The sequence below is a fragment of the Tenebrio molitor genome, chromosome 1, assembly GCF_963966145.1.
Source record: "Tenebrio molitor chromosome 1, icTenMoli1.1, whole genome shotgun sequence".
NCBI classification, from domain to species: Eukaryota; Metazoa; Arthropoda; class Insecta; order Coleoptera; family Tenebrionidae; genus Tenebrio; species Tenebrio molitor.
The window spans coordinates 9,276,675-9,304,401 of record NC_091046.1 but is presented as its reverse complement, the minus strand read 5'-3'; the positions used below and the strand labels follow the sequence as shown (position 1 = coordinate 9,304,401).

Below are 27,727 nucleotides of genomic sequence, written 5' to 3'. Positions count from 1 at the left end.
TAATCTGACAATAAGAAAGTCAGATTTTCTGAAAGAGTAACACAAAAATCCATCTTGTTTTGCACTTTTGATCCGCTCTTTGTATCGGGTGTTTTTAAATTTCTCCTCAAAGTTGGCGTTGAAGAGTCGATTGTGAACGCACCACTCGTCAGTCTGCAGTTTTAAACACAAACAACGCAAAAAGTGAGGTTAGATTTAAACAGCTGGTCCGTGATTCGTAATCGGTGGTGCGTTCACAATCGACTCTTCAACGCCAACTTTGAGGAGAAATTTAAATGAACACCCGATGGATAAAGCAGTGTCCTAGTCTATCCCCAATCACCACCCAACAGTTCGTCTTGGGCTTAATTGGTCTAAATTGTGCAAACCCTAGTACTCCATTTATTAGAGTCACACTTTAGATTTTTCCTTTTGTCTTGTGCAAGATACCGTTAATTGCAGCCAGGATTCGTGCAGTCGAAATCTGGCGAGTAGCGAAATTGAGATCGAGAAATTGTGGCACTTCTCGTTGCATGTCAGTCGACAGGAACCAATTCCTGGTGCGGTCACGTGACCCTGGTTGGCAGTGCTCTTCTTTCAGCGCCAGTGGAAATGATCCGCGCGGAATTACTCAAAGCCTTCTTTAATCCGCTAATTATACTGCCAACTAACCGCCAATGACGCTATTCAATTAGGAAATTAAGAATTAAATTTTAATTATGCCCCGTTAAAACATATTTGCAATGTTTATAGTCTGTATATACTCAATTTAAGCGATCGATAAACTTATAAAACTTGAAACAACAAACTTCGCAACACACTGAACTCCGGGGCAGTTCTCGTTCCGCTACGTGTTTTCTTGAACGTTAACGAAATGTACGATTTTAATTATACTGGAAATAGTCGATTTTTTATTTACGTTCGGGCGTTATTAAACCGACCGTTTTGCAAGTGCGTCCGATGGTCTGTCGGAAAAAATAGGCGTCCCCAGCGGAATCGGATGTGTGTTTGAAGTTGCTGGTCATTACGGCGACAGGTGCCGTTGTGCTACTGTTGCGACGGTGCTGCTTCTTTCAGACTGCTGCTTGATTATCGCCACAATAAAACTTATCGACTCCTGTATTATAAGTGCAATTTTATCGTTTTGTAGGCGACAGGAGCAAGTGACCCAGCTTCCGAGCATCACCTGCGAACAAATTAAAACCATTTGAATCGGGAGTAATGAATGTGTTATTATTGAAGAAATTCCAATAATTGGCTAATTTGATGGAAAAACTGGAGCAGACGTTCAAAATCGTTCTAATTGTTTAGCCGAAAGTGTCAATATTTTAGTAACGGATACTCAATAACGATGGTAATTTATTGGCGGCAATTTCCGTACGAGAAGCCTTTTTTCCATCTTTTTTCAACCCTTCTCCAAATTGGCCGTGTCAGGAAACGATGCATTTGTCGTGATGCACCGTCCACATGGAGGTCACGTGTCTGGTGCTTATTTACTTAGCCTAATTATTTTATTTGATAAGTAAAATGCGCCGCCACAGTGACAATAAACTATAAACGTCTCCGCACATTAATGCAGCATGCGAGCAAATGCCGGATGTGTGCACCACATAACATATTCACCCATCAGCCCTCACAAATATTTGTTCCACACATCTTGTTCGCAACGCTTGATCTTGGAGTGTTGTTAAAGGTTCTTAAAAATAAACCCAATAAACAGAGTTTATTTTCCTTGGAAATTAGTTAAAAGCATAAAAGAAATTGTGTTGGGTTCTCTTGAAATTACTTGTTTTAATATTTACGCTGGGATAACAGTTTGGACGTTTCCTTTTTGGTGGAGGTGGCGGTCGCGGTAAATAGTCTGTAGGATGCGAAATCGATGTTGAGGGGTTACGGATGAATCTGGTCACCTAATAGTAACACCGTCCCGACGTCTGCCACAGGGGATCTGCAGGTCGATATCACATTGTTAATTATGTAGGATATCGACCGACCAACGGAGGTGTAGCCACTGCAGTCAACTCTAATGTAATAGAATTAAGCTCTGGTACAGCCAGATTATTAAACATCCCCGCTCATCTGTCACTGCCTCCACCTAGGAATTTTCTCCACAAAATTTCGCAACGTCTCTCTCTTTCGGGGACGGCGAAATCCGCTTCCGTTTCATTTAATAAGTTGACGTGCCATGTTAACACCAGAACAGCTTGTTTTAGCTACAACATTGTACTGCACAGGATGACATTCACAAATTAATGGCGGCGCAGCATCTCATCTATATCGTTAGTGGAATATCATCAAATTCCGCAACGACATGAGAAGATTTAAGCTAAATTGCCACATTTGTTACATGTAAAATTTCAATTTCGAACCAAATGACAGTATTAAATTAAGCCCGTAATGTCTCCTGTCTGTCGCACAAAGAGCGGCGAAAAAACCGCAAGAGTCATCGTCGAACTGGTACCAAGTTGGGTACTCCGAAAGCTCGATCCAAAACATTTCTCGACCGTTGATTGATCGCTGTTTTGCCAAGTTGGCCATCAAAGGAAATGAAGGAGACTATATTTAGGTTGCTTTATTGGCCAATAAGAAAACCTCCACTTTGAATCTAGCCTAAGATTAGCTGTCGTGCAACCTATTCCATTGAGAAGTCAAACATGTGTTAACTTTAATGTCCGTATGAAGTTTCCACGTTTGGGCGTAGTTTTCGTATTTTTCCGGAGCTGCACCGAGCCAGGTTATTTTAATATACATGACTGACATTAAAAATGTATAAACGCTTTAAAGTTGTTCATTACATGATTATTTAGTCATTTTTATTCCAAGGTAGTTGCACGTGTGTAATCAAATGGTTACGGGAAAGAAATTGATGTAGGTAGACATTCGTTCGTCACAACTACATAATAATACATAGTCTTATTTAGAAATGAATTTATTATTACGGCGTGTTCTGAATTCAATATTGAGATAATCGATTTAATTTTCGAAAGAAACTTTCACGTAAACTGCTTCGAGTTTCCTCGTGATTGCCTTTGTAATAAATAAACTGCTCCGGTTTAAAAATACATTTGTAATAATTTAATAAAGCAGTAGAAGCAGTTGTTGAGAACGATTCATGAAATATTTAATTCCGATGAATTTACAAGTTTTATGAACGCTGAAAAAGCGAACAAATAGTCAAGCGTAAGACTTCAGCATTATGCTGCGGTACAGGAGAGTTTGTTTTGGCAATTGTGTTCGCAAAAAGTTGAGAATTTGCAGGGAGGACCAGGTTTTAAGCGAAACTTACAGAAATAAATTCACTCTTAAGTAAAGAATCTAATTTTTTCTGTACACGGAGTGACAAGATGTTTATAAATTATTATTATTAAGGTATATTTGAGTATCTCTTGAGTTTGAGTTCTTTTGCTTTGTAGTTCGTGCGGTCGCCTAAAAAATTTAATGTGCACTTCTGTCAAAAAGTGCTTTTGTCGTCGCCTGTTTTCATGCCTCGGCTGTGCCTCGGCCAGAAAACTCAGACTCGGACAAAAAAGATGCGCTTTTTGGCCTTGATACACGAATAATTACTTATTTTAATGGTGAAAATATATATATTTTATTGAGCAATTTCGTAATCTCAAAAAATACTGTTTTTTTCATAACGTAATGAAAGTGGCACTTTTTTACACGCAAAATCGTAGTGAAAGTAGCATTTTTTTACACGAAAAATTGTAGTGAAAGTAGTACTTTTTTGCATCATTTTATTCCATCTCCTTGGAGATGATTCTCAAAATACATATACCTAAATTTTTTTTGTAATTTTTCATAAATCCTTTTAGACCAAATTTCTCAACTTACTTACTTACTTACATCCATATACAAAAAAATTGTGTCTCTTTTTTTACTTATTTGCTTGATTAACTCGGGCTACGCCCTCGTTAATCAATCTGCAAATTCGTGAAAACAAGTATGACTCTCATAATTAGTTGTACAAATAACTATTTTACAGTTTACATTAGTAGAAAAGTATAATAACTGCCAATTATTTATTTTGTGCCAACTTCTACAAGTTAAAATTTCAAAAAGTACAAATAACGAACTAAATATCATAGATTACGTCATTTTTGGGAAATATTGGATTGAGGAATTAAGTTTCAATACATTTTCTATTAATTTTGAAAGTATGTAAAAATATCTGGAAAATATTTCATTTAAGCTAACATTGTCGAGGATATTTTTATTAAATCATGTTTGTGATTCACCGTTTATTCAAAATTGTGCAGTTTCACACTTTTAGAACAATGTTTATGATAGCAAAAACATTTTTAGAAAAATTCGCAGAGAACACATTTAAATATTGTTGTTTTAAACATTAAAGTCGTCTTTCCCCTGATTCACGTTTAAATATAAACGTTTCTCGTAAAGACCCAATTTTTTAAATTGTCATTTTTCTTGTAAATAATTTAAGAACTTTCCACGAAGGGATCACCGAGTTAAAATTATCTGGCGAATTTTTTGCGTGAGTTGCGAAGATCTGTTTTTGGTTGATGAAATATTCCAATTCGTCCCAGGCAAGAATAATTATTTTGTTAATCCGGAATCGAGAAACGCGTTAAATTTGCAGTCGGATTGTACAGAGTTGCGATTTTTATTGTGAGGAGGCGACCTAGGTGGGCGTCGGACGAATACAGAACGATTCGGTGGCGAAGTGACGTATTTTTGTGAAATATTCAGATATCATCAGACACATTAATTTGTTGTAGTCGTCGTATTATTTCCAGTGTCGTGTCATTTCCAATTTATACGTATCACACGGCAAGAGTAATTTATGAACGCAGCATAAAAATCCAATTTTCGCTGCAACAATAACGGGAGAGTGTATGTAGAATAATCGGCCTCTGCCCGTTATCGCACCCGATCTGCTTTATTTACCATTATTAAAACAATAAATTCGCACCAACGTCACATTCTGTATTTTTATTATTTTTGTTGCCGACAAGTGATCTGCATTGTGAGCCACGTTCCCATTATAAATATCTAAAATAAACTGTTTTAATCTAGAATAAACGCCGTGAAATACGCCGGCTTTACACCGGCGACCCAAAAATTGCCATCATAAATATCGCTTTATTAATTTTATAATATGTTGCACGAATTTCATTTAACATTTTTGCGAATGTATCCATTTTGAGTAACCGCCTTGCTATTTCCATTATGCCGCCGGATTTTAAACTGTATTTATCGCTCGGGGGGCGGCTGCATCCTATACGCGTTATTGGCACTTGACTCGTCGAGCTTTAGTCAGCTTTTATTTCGCCGCCCTTCGCCCCGCAAAGCTCCTCGTTCGAACGGGTCGCACTTGCATGCCGACGGAACCGGGTCATATTCTAATATTTTTCTGTAATTACATTAATTGAAGATTAGAAAAAGAAGAACGGCCGAAATTTCGACGTCTAATGGGCTTTCGACACGAAAGCGGAAGCTCTTAAAGCACTGCCGGCACATCGGTGCGATACTCCGGGTGTAGTCACCGTACGTACCTATGTGGCAACACAATCGTAATAAAAAGGGAGCGGATCTTCTGAGAAACGCATAAACAACTAAAAATAAAAGTTTTATTTCTCTTAATAAACAAACAATTTAAATAAATACCGTTTGTGTGAGTATGTAAATATTTATCAAACATTTTAAAACATAATAGTTCCAATAAATTTTATTATGTTTTATCTTTGATTATTTAAAGACTTTTTATTATAACATCAAAAGTTTTATACGCTTATTTATTAAAATCACCTCCGTTATTTATCGCCGTCCTAACGAAATTCAATCAAAAACAAAAGTTAATTTTAAATTGAACCCAAACGAATATTTATTTTGAAATTATTCGATTCAGACTTGCACAGTCCCACCGAAGAATATTTATAGCGAATGCAAAGTCTCTCGAAATAGTACAAAATGAAATATATTTATAAATGTTTTATTATAATTGAATGCACGTGTGTTCCATTTCAACTTTTAATGAAATTATTGCCGACATTAAAGCTTCAGTCTTTGTAATGTAATAAGTTAATTATAACAGGAAGTTCGTAATTGTAATTTAAATAATGTAGGACATTTGTAATTAAGGCTTTGAATGTGCGTATAGAAAATGGCGCAGATTCCGCCATCTACTGTTGTTAACTGTACGAAAGTCTTGAATATTTTACTGATATGATTAATGAGAATGACACTATTAACACACAAATGGAGTTCAGTTAGTGCAAGAAATATTGATGAGTCGACGTCGAATTTAATCGTAATGAGGACTCCTAATTACATATCGAAATTATTTATTCTCCACAAAACTGTTTTAACTCTATTTTCGCCCCAACAACATAAATCTCTCCGCTCTGTCGGCCGCACAATTACAATATTTTCACAATGTGCTGCACAATTGCGAAACTTATTTGCTGCGTCCTTATCGTTGCCGCGAACAAAAGCATATTCCCCAAACTGATTATTATAGTCGGCGCGTTTGACTTTGCTCCTCCGGTGTCAAACGGTTCGTCTATAGGGATGGCCGCCAACTCTGATTTGGATCGACGTGATTTTAGATTCGCAAGAATTACCGTCGCTGCTTATATTTTAATACCACAATTAATTATGGTCCGTAATTTCTTCGCAAGAACGTCGTCGACAAGTAAAACATTTACTTAAGTGGCCAACTGTTTCTCTTTTTGTAATTGAATATAATGAAAATACGTATTAACATTGTGACTCATGGCAGTTGCGTTTTAATTTTATACATTCTTTCTTATTTGAATTATTACGTCATGCCAGAATTCTAACTCCGACAATTATTTTATGTTTTATTTCAGCTTATAATTAAAACACTTGCCATTTAATCATCACCCGGTTATAAAATTTTATTAAACTTAGTCACCCACTTTTTATGTAAGCAGCCGAAATTTTCCTTATATCGCTTGAATAAATTACCGCGGCAATTTGTAAGCAGTTATCGCCCTAATTCAAATTCGTCCATTAGTTATTTATTTACATTTGGGCCAAGTTTAAATGGCATCGATGGTGGTGGTGGTGGTGGTATTTACGCACATTCGCGTCGTGCCTCCATGTATTACTAATAAAGTCAAACATTTTACCACCGCCATAAATTAATGAACGCGCCGTCATTATTCGAAAACAATTACTGTGCGGTAATTTACATATTCTTAGGCGAGTTCATAATCGCGCTAGGTGCGGCACCAACTTGAGGGAGCCGAAGAGGGATTTCCCCCGATCTGGCGCACATATCACGTGACTTTGACATCCAATGACCATTCGAACTGCTAATTACGACGATAAACAGTAATTACGTGCGACAATGTCAATGTGTGAGGGGCATCATGGGCGCAACCATGGCACAAGCGCGTTGCCGACGCCTTCCACACCGACCTCCGACGACCAGAATCTCGAATAAATTCGAGGATAAGGGCTCATTTGTCAGGGAATTATTTCGCCGGATAAAAACAACTTTTATTATGGTGGCCATCGGAGCACTTGGAAGTTGGTTCATCCAAACGCAGCACTGCAATTCACGATTTTAATACCGAAAGACATTTCTGAGATGCAAAAGAAGGTACAATAACAATGGATTTTGTCCTAAAACTTACTACCAAAGAAGATCACACGCGTTGTGTACTCGTACCATCACGAATTTGTTTTATTGTTCGGGTGTACCGCAAGGTAGCTCACGTGGACGTATCCTCTTTGTGTTAAATCAGATGTTCCAACGAAAACTTCTAGAAGGCTTCTGAAAGATTTTTCTTTTGGGAAAACGCAAAACACGTCAAAACAATAACAAAGAGGACGCATTTTGGCATATTTGTATTTACAAATGCATCGGCCATCATCATCATCGATTTTTTTCGAATGTCATGTGTGGCACATCACTTGCAAGGGAATTTAATAAGGTCTTCAGCGATAAGACACCACTGACAACCAATATCCGTGGCGTCGACTTCTCGCCAGAAATCGCGAACACTTTCATAAATGCAAGGAATTTCTACTGACTTATCAAATATACGAGTAACATAAATAACAATTTACATCGTAATAAATCGTCAACGATCTTGGCATTATTTTTAAAAATTGTTATGACTAGCATATCTATTTTAAATAAGTAATATAAATCATTTAAGAGAGAAGCTTTCAAAATCTTAGGTTTATAATCAATTGATATGCAGTTTATAGCATTTTTTTTTAGAATATTGTTAGCTATTTGTATCATTTTATTTCAGCTTGATCCGTAGACTGGAACCCGTCCAGTGCATTTTTTTTTTAATTCATCCTAAATATTACAAAGCTTTTTATTCTTGTCTTGAACCTCTTGGGTTCCTCCAATCTTTGGCAAAAAAGGACAGTTTTCAATAATTTTTGAAGCCTCAAATATATTTTTATTTTATTATTTACATTACAATAAATGTAGTCTGTTGAATTTACATACAGTGGTGAGCAATACATTTTGGTCGTTATTTTAAAATTTCCTGGTATTGGCACAAACTAAAAACTTCCCCTTCTTGATTATGTTTCGTATAAACAAAATAAGAACTTTTCAGTTTAGTAATGATATTTCCGTCGAATCATTTTATCATTTTCAATATGGTTTGATAAATGGAAACAATTAACGCTATGCAACATGTTGAACGTTAGAACCGTTTCACAGCATTACCCCTTTTTGTACCTTCTGCAAGTTATTAATTTTTATGATGCAAACTTGTTTGGAAACAATTTTCCTTATTTATTTCATTAACGAAGTACATTTTTGCCAGTATATTATCAAATAAGAAAAACTTTCAAGAGAAAAATGTTTACAGTGAATTTTCCAGGAAGTGTATTTTGGGTTGCCTAACGTCTACATATTAAATGAACTGAAAACTTTTTGCGGCAGAGTTTTTAGTTCCTCGAAGAGTTGCTTGTGATAGAAAATCGTTAACAGAAGGCCTAACACTGGTGCATCTCAGTTGTCAGTTGTTAGAAACAATTGTGTACATTTTCAATAATATTTTAATTCGTTTTGGCTTTCGTGATTTTTTTTTCTGTTGGGTTGGAAAACAGAGAAGCGAAACGTTGATGTTTTTGGGATTTCAGTTTTTGCGGTCGTCGGTCATATCGGACAAACCAGATTTAAAAATTCCGCCGACATTGTCAGTTGTCCTACTGAATAATTTTGCAAGGGGACTCGTCTGCACACCGCGTTGAACAAATAGCAATTTTCCAACGAATCACCAAAACACGGATTTCCATTACAAATATTCAGATATTCTAAAAAGGACAAACCAGAGATGTGACAGAAGCGGCGCCGTGTTTCGGACGCACGTCAACACTGCGTGGAACGGGACCGATCAGGACTAATTATATTTCGGCTTCAACTGGATATTTTATAATTAATTATTTTATTGGCTCGCTCGTGATACAGCCGTGCTTATGTTAATTATGAATGCCCCACAGCACGATCCGTTATCGTGCGAAAATTGCGAAACTTTCCTCCACGGTTTATTTATTGCGTCGGCATAAAACGTCCATAATTGCTTAATTAGTTGTCGACGGTGGTGTTCTGTCAGTCTGGATCTGTGACAATTTCGCAATGGGTCGGTAATTTGACGGTCGTGGTCACACGAGACGTTCGAGGATTACCCTCATTAGCATAATCGAGCAGAAAGCTCGGCTAATCCGGCCGTGCACACGCGAATGCTTGCTTAAGTGGGAAAAGGACGACGCACGAAATTTAGCAAAAAACAAAACACGCCCGATTAAACGAAAATGAGTTGTGTTGATCAGATAAATCGCAACAATTTATCTAAAAATGCATTAGCGCTACAACACAACTAATTATTGTGACAAGGTGTTTGCGGCATTTTAATAGCTCACGACTCACGCGAGCTTCGAAGTTGCGGTGTTCAGCCGGAGGAACAATGTATGGCGTGCGTGTCCGTGTATATGAGCTTTCTGACATCATCTTGTCTGCTTATCGTAGACAACTTGTCACTTGTCATCTACTGGTGCTAAACGGTCTCCTCATTACACAGACACGTGTTTCATTCTAAATTGAGGAACCTACGAGTATCTCGGAGCCTGTTCGTTTCGCTACTGCTTTTATGATGTCATTAATGATTAATAGTCGTCGAGTTTTCTTGTTTTATTAATAAAGTGCTAGACATCTATGGATGTGTCGGTGGATGGCTAATAGATACACTCGACAATAATTAATTCCCATTGTTCCCTCCAGGCTTCAAGTTCCTCCCTTCCGATTTCCACGGTATTATTGACCACGCCACGTCAAAACCAAATTGATACTTTCCAATTTTTGGCCCAACAACAAAGTCCAAAACAATTCGCTTTGTTCCAGGCAGGGTTAATTTTTTCCTGTTTGTCCAAACATTTTTTCCGACGTGAAATGCTTTTAAGACAATCTGAAAATTAATCAGTGCTTTGTTTTTTCATTATTTTGTACATGTTGAACCGGTGTTGTGCGGCAGCCTCGCTTCAAGTGTAATCTTCTTCGATTATTTGTTTACAAAAGCTGATCGGCGAGCTTTCATAACGCAAATCGGCCCTTGAACTTGACTTGCATTTTCTACATTGTTACAGCTGTAATTTGCCGAAGAAGGCAACACTTTCATTAATTCCCTGAAGCGATGAATGATCGAATAGTACGACCAATAGAAGAGGTTTTGTGAAGGAATTATGCGAGGCGAAGATTTGCAATTTTGTTTTTATCTCTAACAGTTTGTTGATGGAAAAATGTTTAATGGAAGGTTTCGAAACTAATGTTATTCGAAGATTTGTCCCGTTGAAGGTCCCAAACTCATGTCATGACTCTTGCATAAAACAAACAACAATTTGTTGTAAATACCATATTTAATAGTAGTTTTTCCAAATAAATATTGAAATTATAGTTTTTTAAATTAATTTAATGTTCAGAGGAATACAACGAAAACGTAAGAAAAGTCAGTTTTAACAGTTCTAGCATAATCTTTTTTTGTTGGAACCAATTTGATTTTCAAAGGGCTTCAGTCTCAGAAACGTAAAAATCATTCATCATAACTATCAAAATGTCATTAGGATTTGTACCCTTTTGGTTGTTTCGACAAAAAGAAAGAAAAATGATTTTCATGGTTCAGAGCAATACAAAGAAGACATGAATAGACACAGTTTTAATACATAGCTCTTTTTTTTCTGAAATCAGTCTGATTTTCAAAGGGCGTGAGCTTCATAAATGTTAAAAGCATTCATCAAGAATTGTCAAAACGTCATTACTATGTAATTAGGTTTGTACGCTTTGCTGCATTTTTTCGACAAATGGAATTGGTATGGTTAATACACAGTCATATGTAGAATGTAGTAGCATAAAATACAAAATATTATTCCCTAAGGAAAACTAGGAAAAATACACAACGTATATAAATATTTGAATAAGCTTTAACCAGCTGGTTAGAAAATACTTGTTAGTTTCAGAAATGAATGGAAAAAGGTCAAATTTCCAAAAAACATTTTTCAATTGGTTTAAATACTATGGTTGTTTGTATGAAATATTTGTGAAATTATAAAAAGTTAAAAGTAATTGGTATTTGTGTTTTCCAAAAAGATCATTAGTGGTTGACAGTCACACAGGGGCCCTCCTGACCTGGTGAATTTAATTCGGTCAAGCTGAATAGAGGATGCATCCGGTGCTATTTTCTTCGAATCGAACGTGGCAATTTGTTGCTGTCTAGCTGTGAGCAGGTGGTAATTTCCCCGACAGTGCAGCAATGGTTCACATTTTAACTAATAATTACCGTAATAATCTGGCAACGGCTAAGTATAGTTGGCTATAGCTAGTTGTGTATAGTGCACCTAAATATGCGTTTTATGCGTCGGTGGCTGAAGTCGAACGCCTTGAGCCAAAAACGACGGTTAACACAGTAGCCGTATAATCATGGACATTGTGTGCTCAAACAATAGTTGTCTTTGTGAAGTCATCAGAACCGGTACTGCATCTGGCGCTAGTCGACAATGCCACCACCGATTCGAACCGCAACAACTTTTTTTTCCCGGCCAGTACCATCAATCGAAACTGAATGCGGAAACGCGACCAGAAAATGCATTTCTTCGATGCGACATGTGTCAGATTAGAATGCACCTGAAATACTGGCGAATCGTGAGCGCGGAATAGATGTGCATTGTGGAACTGTCCCGCGGAAAAAAATCAAACGGTAATTATTACGTACTGCAGGGGTATTGCCCATTGCTAGTGGCCTATCTGACCAATCGCGATCGTCCAGTCGGGAAAAAAACGTGGGGCACTTGTTGAATGTTGCATGACTCGATGGGTGGCTTTGGTAAGTTATGATCTTTATGACGTTTTCTCCGTCTGTGCTTCAGCCTCCGGTGAGCAGTTCCGTGCTCCCATAACTCCCTTATCACTCCTCTAAAGACTTGCATCATTAGCTTCGCGGCCGTTTAAACTTGGCGTTTGATCCGAAGCTTTAAGCCCACATTCAAAAAACTTAACGCGGTGTTCGGATCACTTCTCGCCTCAATTTGTATCTTATTGTGATGAGCAAACTATTTAGGAACGGAGGCTGCGGTCTGCGAATAGGATCGGCTCTTGGTACACAATTATCGGACTTCCAACTTTACGACTACTGTCTGTGTTCAACGACAATGCAACTGTCTTATTAAAAATACTTTATTGTCGTCCTGTCTGTTGCAGTCAAATTTAAACTTGTCTCGATTCCGACAATAATAAATACAGAGGCAAAATACAATAAATTATTCGAACGTCTCTTTTATCCAACCTGAACCGCAAGCTTTTATTTGCTTTCTCTAGGGTTTTATAGAAAAATAAAGTTACCTCTGTGCTTCTCCCGCTTTTTGCCGCAGAAGGGAAGACATCCGAGTATTTCATAAACGTACTCCGACGGCGTTTCAGGAAATATTCGAATTTCCAAAAAAATATACCGCTGTTGCTTGTAGAGCGAAGATTAATTAGATCTTTGCGCCATCCATTGACTATAAATATTTCAACACTTCTTTGATGCACCTCTGTAACGTATGCGTGTTCTTTGTGAACAACCGACATAAATGCAAGATTAATTAGAGCGTGTTAACACTAAACGAATTTTTAATTGCATTTAGTGCAATTAGCGCATACATTTTTATCGAATACTTATAATATTATAATAAGTATCTGAGTAATGGAAGCCCCGTATTCAATGAAACGCAAGTGCAAGATTTTAATCTGCAGAAAATATTTCCTAATTGCTATACCTTGAAGGAAAACAACTGATGGAATTGAAGAAAAAACGAATTTTACTGGTACTTCAAATAACCTGGTTAATATAGGTAGTGTCATAGCGTAAAATACAAAATGTTATTCCCTCCGGAAAAACTACGGAAAATTCACGGATAAATACATATTTGAATAACCTTTAACCAGCTAATGTTTTAATTTTCGTCCAAAAATAATAGTTCAGAATGTTTAGATGGATGCCAAACAATAGTTATTTATGTGACGCGCTTGGTAAATTAATCTTTACGGGCGTGCTGGATTTTGTGGGGCGAGTAACGTAAGGAACGAGTCTCCAAAGCCAGTAAGCCCAATAAAGATTAATTGCTAAGCGAGTTGCATACAAACTTTTATTTCCATTCAGCCGTTACATTTCGTTTTAATTGTTATTTATGTTTATAAAAATTTTGTAATGAAAGGCGGTGGGGCAATTATATCTATGTCGTCATGGTGTTGAGATAAAACAGAAATACTGTCAGAAGTTTTGTGAAAATTGTTGAAAAAAGAAAGAAAAGAATGGCTTTAATGCCCGATGAAGAAATTCAATTTCAAGAGCGGTATGAAAATGACTTGCGAAAATGGATCAAAATGCATTATTAATGTATGTAATTGCAACAATTGATAGTTAAATTTGTTTGTGTGTATAATAAACTTTTTCAAAAATCATTTAATTAGTTTTGATTAATTATTTTTTGATGAGCATCGTAAAATATTACAGGTCTTTTCTACGAGCCTGTAAAATATTACGGGGCTCTACCCGTAACTATCATTTACTTAGTTACCACAAATGCCTGTAAAGTCTCATTTACTTAGAAGGTGGAAATAAATAGTTTTAAAATGTGTCTGATTAAGGGCTTCAAGCATTATACGTAATGAAATGCAAATTTTAAATCTACAGAAACTATTTTCTAATGAGGGAAACTAACGAATAAAGAAAACTTTAATATTACTGTTTCATCGAGCCTGGTGGGCAATGTATATTTTTCGAATTGAAGATAAACAATAAAAACATCAATATTAACGTTATGGATGTTTTCTAGTTAACAATCATTAAATAATCAATCGTTTGCCGCATGAAGTGCAATATTCTGCACTTCCGAAAATAATTAAATAAACACTGCGGGTAAAATTACTTAACAAGCATTGTCAAAATGTTTTTAATAATAATGTAAAACTCCTTTTATTTTATGGAATGGGTGCACTGATGGGGCAGCAGTTGAAATACATCTGTTGGAAAGTCGAAAATCAATGGTAAAAATTGGATACATAATTTAAGCCTCGGTTAAAGGGACATTAGCTCCCTTCAATTACTTTCGAAAGCGTAAAAATTCGGATGAGCACTTTCGGCTTGAAAATTCGTAACAGAGGCCGTTTTTGCGTTTTATTTTGTCCACTGATATTTATTATTTATGCGACCGACTTTTTATTAGCACACCGACCTAACCCTTTCCTAATCCAAACCCCGAACTTGCATGCATTTATTTTAAAACGAGGAACTAGTGGCGTTATCCGGAGAAACGGTTCGAATTAAAAATATATATTAGACAAACAACGAACTAGACAAACGTGTTCAGCAGTTCCCGGAAATGCCATATTTATTGAGCTTGATGCGGAGGGGGAGCTTTTAATAAAAAAATTAATTGAAGACCATCGGAAAATAATCGAAAAATCCGTCTTCATCCGGACGGATTCGGAAGCGTCAGGTACACACGATAACACAATTAAAAATTATTTTCTGTTTTTGTGCGATGAGTCTAGTGCAAACACAGTGATTGTAATTGCAAAAAGTGAAACCAAGTTTTCGATGTTAAAATTGTAAGACGTGGATAAAGTAGTATTTTGAAATCGTGATATGTGCCCTGGCAGTCATAATTACCACCGTGAAACATTTAAACCGCATTAACTCGATAGATATGTACACAAATATCCACTCGGTAATGAATTACTTATAATACACGTACGTACAAGCATACATAATAAAAACATTGTTAGTGAACCCGTTAATTATTCAGGAGAACAAATATAATTAAGTATTAATGGGCGTAAATTGTTAATGTAGTAAGAAGGGCATGTGACGTCATTTTACGTGACGTTGGGGCGCAGGAACAAAAAAGGGGTTGCTTTGAAGCTTTTACAGCAACCATCTAAATTTTTAATGCCACTATGAAATTTTTAATTCAATGACTTTTCTTCATAAATTTTATATCGGGAAGCGGATCGCTATTATTTTAAATTACTATTACTACACTTACCACTAAATTCATTTATGTTGGCGACTCCGCATTGGTTTTCCGTCACATTTCGTTCAATAAAAATGTCCCGACAACTTTTTTATCGCTCCGCCACAATTTGGATTGTTCAGATTTCTCCAATTTTTGGTTCTCGTATTAATGGCTCTCTTTGTTTTCAGGCCAAGTTACTGGAGTCTTCCCATGCTTGGCTCGGTGCCTCTACGTCTTCTATAGCCGGTAAGTGTCAACGATTTTCGATTTATTTACTTCCTTTCCGTACTCCACAACTTCCACTCGGAAATAGATGCGAACGTAACGTTTATGATTAGTTTTATTATTCAATATTGACTCGTCTGTCTTTGTCCCATGCTTTGATTTTCCACGTTTATTATTCAGATTTTTTTTTATCGGATTTGATTGTCAATTTCACATGGTATCTAATGTCTCTCGTTATAAATTTACCGCACATCAATATTACATGCTTAAATTAATACCGATGTGACATTTGATACGGCTCGTATTTTATTTACCGCCACATTAAGGTAAAGTCTTGTGTTTTTATTTTAAGTACCTGCTTATAAAGGAAAACCATCCTCCTCTATGTTTATATTTCATCGAATGCAAAATATTAGACATTAAACCTCCTGTCTTGACCTAAAATTAAATTTATAAACAGTAATCATACTACATCTGTATCGATCCAACAACGGTTTTGTCGATATTTGCATCAAGGCGTGTCATTAGCAACTAACACCAACACGGACGACGACGTCTCGTTCGTTTACATCTTCGGTTGCAACTTCCAACTCCTCGCAAGGCACCGGCGAGTTGATTGTCCGTGTAAAGGACTCGTTCGGGCGCAGCGGGAGTACGGTTCTTAAAATATTCCAATTCAATTACGATGGGCTAATTATAAATGGTCGCAATAATAACTCCACAGAGGCCGCTTCTAGAACGAGAGGAACCATGTCGATTCCTGTATCGACTTCCCGCCAATCAATTAACAATTAAAAATTTCATTATTTTATAACAATGAGATTCAAATAACAAAGTAGTTAAATAAATTAGCAACACTACAGGTCAAGCCGTAATGGAATCATTAAAGATTAACATCAGGTCCGTCAGCTATCTCAATATTCCAACAGTCGATAACATTGGGTTCGAAATTAAATTATGTATTTAATTAAATTTATTTACTGCAGTTAATAATGTATTAATGAAACAGTTGCTATTAATGTGCAAATGTTTAATTTCATTGTGGCGTTTTATGTATAATTTATAAAATTATTGACTGAGTGGAAATATTCGTATGTACGTTGTTTTACGTATGTACAAGGGAAATTTCACGCTTTGTTTTGTATTTATTAGCCTGCAAAAGTGCTTAATCTGATAATGTAACATGTAGCGAACCTTTTTAAAGTGGCACAGTTTTTTTCCTCCTGTATAATTCTTGTAATTATACCTATTACATTGTTTATCGACGACTACAAAAGAAATTTGCATTACATTATTGCGTTCTCGGATTGGACGGTATTTGACGGTAGTTATTGTTGTTTAATTAATTCAGACTGCAACTTTCTTCGCAGTCATTAAGAACAACACTTCTTGCTTCGGACCGGATATCATTGTTGTTAATTCGACCAGCGAAAAGATTTTGTTAATAGAATAGATAGGAATCTGCGTTTTTAAAGAATTTTGAATTGTGTTAATCATTTGTGAAAACACTTTGGGTCAACATTACAAGAACCTTCCGGTAGACCGAGTCCTGTATGAAAAAATGCACTGGAAACTTCCCATCTCGACTGGAGCATGCTGAAAGCGAGTTTTTCCCACAGTTTCATCATCTTACAGTCTGGTCGTGTCTCAGTTCCTCGTTAAAATAGGTCTCGAATGCAAGCATCTCCCGTAGACCCGCTCAGATCGCACTAATTTTCGCTGAAAGAGGCTTAAACCAAATACCTGAGTATTTTAAAGTGGATGTTATTTTCTTTTTGCTGAAATTCTAATTTTTGTGGGGCCTCGTTCATTATCGGACCTTTGATATGCTAATGTGCAGGTGTTGAAATACCACCCCGCCGAAAAGGGGAAGATTGTTATTATAACGAAAACACGCCTAACACGGAAATTATTGCTTGTTGGTGGCACACAACAGAACCAGACTTGAACTTCGGTCTTTTTCTTATTTTTTCAGAGATAATAAATCTCGCAAGATATAGGTTTTTTGTTCTGAAAATATAAATCCAAAAAGATGATTTATAAAACGTAAATGATAATGATCTTTTACTTTTTTTAATGGGATTTTTTACCAAAATGTTTAAATAAATGTAACAGGCAATGATAGGCCGAAATAAATCGCTGGAGTATTTAAAAAAAAAACAAATTTTCTTTATTTTTGTGTTATAAATTAATGAAGTAAAATATTTTTATTACCTTGAAATTTCCTCATAGTGGCTTGTTTTAGCAACAGCGTATTTTGAATTTAGTTATACGGTGTTTACTAAAAAAATCGCATCTTTTGAGAAACGTTTTCATTTTTTTTATTCAATTTTCAGAACGGTATTCGAAAGAAAAAAAAGTACCAAACTTGTCACCTTACATATTACGATATTTTGAAAATTAATGCATGATACGTACATATTTCCTAAAATCAGAATTATTGCCAGCTTAAAGCTCATCAACTCATACATTTTCTGTTTTGTAGTTGAAATGTAATTTCGGATTTTGTTGTTTTTGGTTTTTTTCTTAAAATAGGTGTTTTTTTTTATCGAATTTTGTTTTGAAAATACTTATTTTCTTTGTCAATAGAAATTTCTTTTTTAATGACTGCAGCACATAGTTACAGTTTTGCTAAACCAATGAGTAAAAAAATGTATCCCATGGTGCGAATTTCTTGGGAAGCACTGTATATTTATTGTTAATATTCTACGACACCTACAGTAACGGACAGAAGAAAGTAGGACAAGTCTTATTAAAAAAATTAGCTAAAATTGAGTTAAGTAAACCGGGCTTACTATAATAAATAAATAAATATTTTAATACATAGTAACCATAGAAAGAATAAACAGACTTACATTAGCGAAAAAACATTGTCCTACTTTTTTCTGTCCGCGACTGTATCTTATAAAACTCTAAACAATTCTATAAAAAAAGTTAAGAAATAGAACGTTTACGTTTCAAATTTTCTGTAGTAACTGTAAAAACAGTTTTGCGTTTAGTGAAAAAAGAAAATTCCGTTCATGTTGTTTTGGCATTGTGGGCGGAGGCCATGATTTATTTTTTTAACGTTGGACACACTGATTTCCGTCACTAAAATGCCTCACATGCGGACCTATCAAAGTAACAATACCAATTTTAAGCGATGTCGGAGTATTCTTCTATTGCAAACTAGTAAAACTGACAACAATGCACTAGACATTAACGCTATTTATAACCTCAAACTTAAAAAAACATAACCTAATTCAACAGACAGCTTTACTAACAAATTAAATGCAAAATTTCCATGGCTTCCCATTATGCCAAAACAACGTGAATGCATTTTACGTTTCAAATTTTCTGTGGTGTTTTTGGATTTTTTTTATAAAAACAGGTTTGCAATTAGTGAGAGATAATAAAATATTACTCCTACGTAATTTGTATTCTGTTCAAGAATCAAACATTTGGATCACTTTCCACGAAATTAGCCTTTCACAACGTTACTGTTATTTTTTCTACAGAGTTAAATAAGACACAAAAAGAAGTTAAAAATAAATTTTTAATAACCGGAGTTGTAATTTATTATTTTACCGTTTTCTGATTATTAATATTTTGGACTTAATTTTAATCAGTCTTTTGTCAAGTTAAAACAATATTTAATTAAAAATGAGATTTTCCTATACAAAAAGAAAGCTGCTTTATTAAAATTATCTTGACCCGGAGTAATCCGTTGAAGATGTCACTCTTTTTATGTAACGCAAAGTAGAGACATGTAGACAGCACAGTCTTGACGACTTCGTTATCAAGATTTCAGAATTATTAACCGTCTTGCTTAATCTAGATTCTTTTCATATTTCTCTACTATGATTATTTTACTGTTAGTCTTAACCGCAGCTTTTTTTACTTTGTTATCATTGTTCCAAATGTAATTTTGTAAATATAAATGAGAAAGTTGTGTGGACTGCAACGAATGCATTTCAAAGCTCACTTGTTTCACAAATTGCAATGATTTAATACCAACACTGTCAGAAACAATTTAGACACGCTTAATTGAATGTAACTGGTTTTTCATTTGAAGAAAATGTAACAAACATGACATTGTCCTTTGTGAAAAGATCACTTTGTTTCTTGTAAAAAACTGTTTAACGTTCGGCGTTGTGTAAAATGGACTAACCTTGACCGAACTTGATTCGAAATTACATTGTTTGCTTTTTCAAAATTAGCCGTTTAATAACCAATTTCACAGCACCGGTGAAAAACTCGGTCCATCTGTGTCGGAGTTTAAAGTGAGACGGCGGTAAAAATTCGCAGTTTTAAATTCCTGCTCGAGTTGGTTTGCAGGAACGGATGATTTTGCCTTACTGCTCTGGTGATCATAAAATTGCTAAGTCCAATTCCAGCAACGAAATAAACAACGTTTTTCCGTGCATGTCCGACCGGCGTAAGTTTGTATAAATCTGCATTATTGTGTCCCGATTCGCGGTATTTATTATGCATGTGCGGTTTTTGATTAAGTACACAACCGTATTGTATTATGTTATAGTATTGCCATTAGTTTGTACGTAGGTGTAAAATATAAAGCAGATTTTATAGCTGTTACAATAAAAGATGCTGGGATTGCTATGTGTGGGGCCTTATACTCCTATACACCCGATACGTGTCACGGTGCAATTTATTTGTTACATATGTTACAATTTTGTCGACCGTGAAACACTTAAATGTAAACTGCATGCACGTCGGATCTCTTGTTACTGGCAATGTGATGCGGCCATTAACTTGTCACTCGTTAATCCACTTGCATGAATTGTCTAACAGTCTTTAAATGCTGCGCTAATGTCCTCCGGGCTCATCTGCTTCGATCATATTCGCATCAAATTTTCTTTTCGCGTGGGCTTGTGGTACGTCTTGCTTCCTAGTCGTAAGAAGCAACAGTAAAGCTGTACGAGGTGGTACAATCTGGAGTTTCTTTGGCTCATCTTCTTTGACCGTAAACAAAGTCAAATGTGAAAGCAAAACCACTGATGCAAGTACCTTTACTGAAAAAAAAAAATGTTTACTACTTCTGCCTTTGACTCATCGAACGTGTGACAACTAATAAAAGAAAGACTTTATGTGCAAGTAATTTACACATTATTTCGTAGACGAAGGAACGTTAAGAAGGAAATTATTTTATAGAAGTAACTGTGGGAAATATTCAAATGCACTACACACATACATATATATGTACATAAATCAGTTTTTGAAAAAAAAAACAATGTTTCAGCGAGAACAGAAATTACCTACGTAGAAGGAAGACAAAGATTATACTTTGCAGTGGAGCTTATTTCACAGCACCTTCAAGTCAAATCCAAAATGATCAAAATAAGAGAAATAAAAGAATTTTCTATTTTATAGAAAGATACAGAATACAGGGTGATTATAAATGTGCATTATACCGTAGTTGGTTGTGAAATCTGCCCCCTAGGGTAACTAAATTGATGTAGTCTAATACAGTAATAACTTGGTTGCTTAAAGCAAAGGGTTTTAATAGTTATTTAAGATACAGGGTGTCCCAAAAGTGGCGTACTAACTACTTACTACCGTATCGAGGATGTTTAAATGTACACGAAAAAAATATGGAAAAAAATTTTCAGACAAAAAAATCAATTTCTATTATTATTATTATTAACGGTAATACAATGTAAACAAAGATGTACTCGTACAACATCACCATGCAATGTTACCGTAGTGGATTTAAAATAATTTTTTCGATTTCCAAAGCTTCTAAATTCTCTATTATGCAGGATTAGATATTGGTAGTGAGTAATGTTGTACTTTATGGTAATATGTACGATTAGAGGTAGCTGTCATGACAATTTAATACATATATTTTGAAATAATTTATCTGTTAAGAGCCACTTTCAAAGACCGCCAAATCAGCAAATAAGTCCAATAGCATTTTTTTAACATTTTTCTGACGTTTACGGTAGTCTCTTCTACACCGTGGTGCACCGTTAGTATGCCATTTTTGGGACACCCTGTATAAGTGTAAAAATTATCCTTTATTGCACAATCGGGTTTAAAATACGACCGAGGTACGAGGGAGTATTTTAAAGGATGTGAGTACAACAAAGGAACTTTTTACACGTATCGCACCGATTTCAACATAAATTTGTATAAAGTAATTATTATTGATTCAATATTTTATGAATAACCAAAGTCGTTGGAGAACCACGTCGTTTAGCAACCTACTTCTAAACAGTGTTTCCAACAAATTGTATTGTTGTATTCTGACAGTTCTGTGCCATAAAAGCGTGCACTAAAAGTTTTATGGCACGATTCCGTCAGTTCACTAAATGTCAACTTTGACAACGATTTTTAGTGCAAAAAGTGACTTTTTACACGATCGTAGATAAAATAATGTAAATGAAAGTAAAAAAAATTAAAACCAAATCATTCCACAACAAACTTTGTCTGTTCAATTTTATAGAAAAATGGGAAAGACAAAAAGATAACACAAAAACAATTTTTTTTTTGTTTTCAAAGAAGAAAATATCTACTGCACTATAATCTTTAAACTGTCATTTATACACTTGATCTTTAAAATATGCTAATACTGCAAAATTGAGTTGTGCAATAGTCATTCGTTCGATGATCAACAACTTCCTAAGATTTTGGACGCCTTTTCAGTGGTTTTTTTCTTTATTTGAACAAATCTGATGATTACATCTGATCATCAGAGGTTTTTTTTGTTTAAATAATTTTGTAAAAAAATATTCATTGTTGCCAGCCACTGGTCAATGATAAGACATTACAGCATAAATGTATCCTGTCCATTTTTATTGTTGTTTAAAATAAGAAAATGTTTATGTTTACAGTGCCTAACTAACTGATGCCCTTCACAAGATACTCTTTGAAAAATCTTTTATGATATACGATGAAACTGGAAAGTGACCAATGTGAGCTGTCAAATTTACAAATCCAGAAATATATGTACCATAAATCACAGCCGACTTATCATTTTTTGTATTTTTTAAATATTGCTTAAGCAATTGTTTTGAGTTTCATTCTGCTATGAGTTGTTAATTAAACGTAAAAAGGAGTGTGAATTCAGCCTTTGCAGTTATACCGTTATTTTAATTTAGTATTGTAGCCTTCGTTTTAGTCAAATTAAAAAATGAAATTGTCACATGCAGGAAATGAAAGTGTTTGTAATTGTGTAATTAAATTTATCCTTATCAAAGTTTCAGTTTAAATCAATGGATGGTCACAGTAATAGGATTTAGTGTGTTGATGTGCAATTGGCAATAACTCAACATTTCCAAAAACTGAAGATGTACAACAAATTTAAAGTTGATAGTTATTTGTATCACTAGGCCAGAAACGGCGCTTTTGCAAACTTGAGTACGGTTTGCAATACGAGGCGTAGCCGAGTGTTGCAAGCATGAATGTTCGCAAAATAGTTTCTGGACGTATGACATACAAGAATTTTATACATTGAGGCCATAAACAAGGGTTTTTGAGTCACTTTTCAAAAAGAATAATAACATAAAAACATAAAAATCAATATTTAACAAATATTTTAATTATTTCTATAAATAATAGTTTGATTGTTTCTTGAATAACCACCATGAAACAGAAGATTACTTCTTTCCTTTCACTGTTAATCAAATTTACTTAATTATTAAGATAATGTGGAGCAAACGTATTTAAAATTAAATATCAACAGTATTGTTAAAGAAGAAGAAAGTCTCCTGATATTGAAGAGTTCCTGCTGGTGAGGATTTTTTTCCATCGAGTTCATCATGAAAGAATAAACAAAACAATTCTAGTTAATGAGAAGATCCTAACTAAGAAAATATCAATATTGTAAAAGGAGAAATATTAGAAGACAAATTGTAGAATGTCTGTAGAAGAATTTGTTACCAACTAATGCTACAGTTTCTGTTCCCCAAAAGTGCAATTAGTTCGGCAAAAAAAATCATACTTATGAAAGAGTACAGTCATAGTTTGTAGCATATTAGAGAATGAAGAATTTGAGCTATTTTTTAATGATTATTATTATTTTTTGTGAGAATTAAAACAAAGAATTAATTAAGAATTGTTCCTAGCAAACGAGCAGAAATAACAAAGTGCTTGTAGTCGTAACATGACAGATAAAGCACCTGAAACGTGTGATAACATATTCTTGTTAAATGATTAGGAGTCTAAGATGGCGAAGTAATTCTCTGAAAGCTCAAGGCTCCGCTGCAGCCAGTCAAAACAATCGGACTTTATTTGTTACTTTGCCAAGAGAAAGCTGGACAAGGCATGGAATGTTGAGCTAGAAGGAAATTCACAATTGGAAGGAGCTGACGTTAATTCGAGGACGCTGCACCAAAGTAAATTGTTACTTTTGGAAAAATAGACATAAAATTCAAACAAGTTGATATCTACCAATAAGCATTCCTAACAGAAGTAGTCACTAAATACATCAATTTTGATAAAACGATATTTTCTTTTAATACCCATGTTCGCATAAAGTGATCTTTGTTTGCTTGTTGGTATGTTTTACTTTTTTTTTACTGCAGAAAGCAAGATAGAAAAGTAGAACCGCATCATACGTCAAAAAATATTTTCCTGGTTCAATGGTCTAACAATTGACATGCATTCTGTTGACCTATGTCACGTAACGCAAGACGTAACCGTATCAGCTGTACACATTGTAGATCTTTTTTTTTCGTCGCATCCACTTGAGCCATAGTCGTGAGTTGGTCTGGTTTTACTTTTAGGATGTTTTCAATTGCGCACGCTCAGGAGTAAGAGAAAAAAGGTTAAGCACTATCAAGCACCACGAATTTTGCTCTGGTGTCTTTTTAAATTCTTTTCATTCGTTCGACTCGTCACGGGACAAAACGTACAACGCAGAAATAAAACTTTGTGATAGGTACAGTTAGAGACACGGAATTTCAGGCATCATTTTTCTGTCACTTAAAAAAATTGCGATGTAAATCACTCTTTATTGTCAACGTGACATTCAAAAGTCAAATTTTGAAATTTATTTTCTGTTCATGTCAATCAAAATTGTCGCAAACGGTAAAATTGAGGTTAATAATGTAAAGCCTATTTTACTTTTTTGACAGTACATTGACAGTAATGCCCGAAATTCCATGTCTCGAACTGTATATATCGAAGTTGGAACATATTTTTTCATGTTCCTTTCCTGAAATACATAACGTGCAAAGTGGTATGTAATTAAATATTATAAACCTTCCCGGTTATATACCTAACTTGACATCTGTCAAAGATAACCTCAAAATTTACGATGAATTCATGTTTTTTAAGACTTTTCCTAAACGAACTGTTTTGCATCACTCGGCAAACGCCTCGTGCTTCAAATTTCGGCCTCATATCTGAAAAATTATCAGACAGCACTACTACTCATGAAAATAACTATTTATTTTTAAGAGGTGCCTCCCGTTTTTACCTATTTATCAACAGAACTAGTCTTACGTTACGGCACGCACCGTAAATCTCCGCAGTAAAGCGGTATGAGATGGTATAAATTGTAGGTCGGAGCGAGTCAGGTATTTTTATTAAAATACATACCTATTATACAGTCTTGATTTGCTAGAACTAAGCGCCGCCAAATGCCATGTTTATTTTGATTCCGTTCGATATAACTTCATGAAAATAATCATCTCCTGGGTTTATAAATCAAGTCTGGTATTAATTTAGTGTGCAAAATGAATTACGGCCTCGCATTATGCATATTAGCAAATAAATCACATACAAACATTTTATATTATCGCGCCGTGTATAGAGGAGGTTGGTAAATTAATTTCATGTAGTATAAAGAGGTGTGGTGGAGGTCCTCAGTCAGACATGTGTATTGAAATTTCAGCAACCCTTCGAGCTAGCCCTATTAAGTCGAGCAAGGGCCCGCCAGACACGTTTTTTCTGCGCAAGTCCCGAAAGTGGACTCCCGAAGAATTACTCCGAGCCATAGACTTGGTACAATCGGGTGTTCCCATAAAATCCGCCGCTGAAAAGTTTAGAATTCCTGTAATGACTTTGTGGCGCAAAACGCGAGCTTTGGGAATTGTTAGCAGCAGGGCTTTTTCACTAAAGGGAAGACGTGATAAAACCGAGTCTGTGTTCAATGTTAAACCGAAAGACACAAACGCCACTTAAGGACCTAACGTTAAAGTTGAAAAATTGAAGAATTAGTTATTAGATAAGTTTTCTCGTTTGCTTTATGTGTGTTTTGCTGTTGTTAATAGTTTTTATTGTGCTGTTTTCGTAAAGTTTCTGACTTTCTATAATAAATAACCTCGTAATATTTTCGATATATATATGACCCTTTCGTATTTTTAAAAGTATTTTTGTGCGAGTCGTGGGCACGGACAAAAAAATAACTGTCTCTCTGTATTATAAAATATGATGCACTTTCAACAACTTTCTTAGACAAGTACCAAACTGCAATATTTTTAACTGTACCGCTTTGCAACTTTTCAAATTGAATCAGATGTGTCTCCCGATTTCTTTTTATCTCTTCAACATACTCTCTATCAATACGTCACATCGATCACCGGCGATTTGGTACGACTTCATACTCTTTGCAAATGTATTTATGTCACTTGAAATATCGTCAAGGTTCTTTGAACGTTCGTTATAATAGCGTATTTTACTGAATTTAGATTTCACCGGAAATGAGATATATGTTATTTTGTTTTAGAATTTATTAAACGGTACCATTGTTGTAGCATTAATCAGCAAAATATTAAAGGAAACTTGGCCGTTTGTTTTAAATTACAATTACATAACGGCGATAAAAAATGACAGATCTCGGATTTAAATTTATTGCGGCTGACAGTTAAAGTTGGTTAATTTTATTTTGAATAATTGTTGAAAGTTTGTTTTCATTCGAAAAATTACATTTTAACTTGACTGACGTATCTAGCTTAATTTCTCTTTAAGTGAAATTAAATTTATCTACTCGTAGTTGTTTTCTGTTCGCAACAAACCAAAGTGCATCTAGGATCAGCCCCACGGCGTTGAAGAGAACAAAGAAATAAAAACTACGTTGAAATGTAAATTTTTCGATGTATGTAATTAATTAATTTTGCGAAAATGGTACAGTACTGGATCCGTTTAAGAATTTGTAGAAGTAAATGTAACGGGTGTTTTTTTAAAATTTGGCGTCGAAGTTGGCGTTGAAGAGTCGATTGTGAACGCACCACCGGATAACAACTCTGATCAGCTATTTAAATGTAACCTCACTTTTTGCGTTGTTTGTGTTTTTAATCTGCAGTTTGAAAAGTCAGTGTTTTTAAGACTAGTGCTTCATTCAGAGTCGACTCTTCAACGCCAACTTCGACGCCAAATATAAAAGAACACTCTTCACAGACAATTTGATTTGTTTTTTAAAAATTTGTTATAATTTGAATTATTTTTTTAGGAAACACTTCAAACGACCTTGGTGATATTTGTATAAATTCAAATTCAAAGCAAAACTTTAACAGCTAATTAAGACAAAACAAAAAGATTATTTGAAATTAAATCTATACATTTCTGAAAATTAAAGAAGTCACTGAATATTCAGAAAATATTTGCATTTTTTTATCTTGATTGTATGTACTAACTCTTTAAAATGAAATAACCTTTTGCAAAAAGCATTACCGTGCAAGTTTTTGAAGTTTGGTGGTTTTACAAATAATTTTGTATTTTTGGCAAAAATAGTTTGTAGCTTAGCTTAGTTCTAGGAGTAATTATTATTATCGGTTTGATTTTTATGGGTGGTATTAAATGTGATACGTTTAACGCGTTCCCTGCCGTGGCACTAAATGACAACCTCGGAAACATGATTTACTTACATTTTACGCAGTAATATAAGATTTAATTTAGCAACGACCTGGCTAAAAATGGATTTTATTGCACCTTTATTTTATTTGCGTTTTTGTATCATTCCCCCTTAGCCTTGGCTGTTTTTGGTGTCGCAATAAATACCCCAGCCTCGCCACTAGAGCACCCAGCGCATTAATATTGTTTGTAAGCCCATACATAATGTTATGGGACCCTGCCA

At 35.0% G+C, this 27,727-nt stretch overlaps 1 protein-coding gene across 3 annotated transcripts in view; it reads left to right on the top strand.

The window, feature by feature from the left end:
* Nucleotides 1-27,727, top strand: part of LOC138141449 (protein bric-a-brac 1-like) — a 289,292-nt gene that overhangs the window by 240,077 nt on the left and 21,488 nt on the right. For all 3 annotated transcript variants that reach the window (XM_069062164.1, XM_069062162.1, XM_069062163.1), the window contains one exon: nucleotides 15,672-15,729. In XM_069062164.1, coding sequence (XP_068918265.1) covers nucleotides 15,672-15,729 — 58 coding nt within the window. The remainder of the gene's footprint in view (nucleotides 1-15,671; nucleotides 15,730-27,727) is intronic.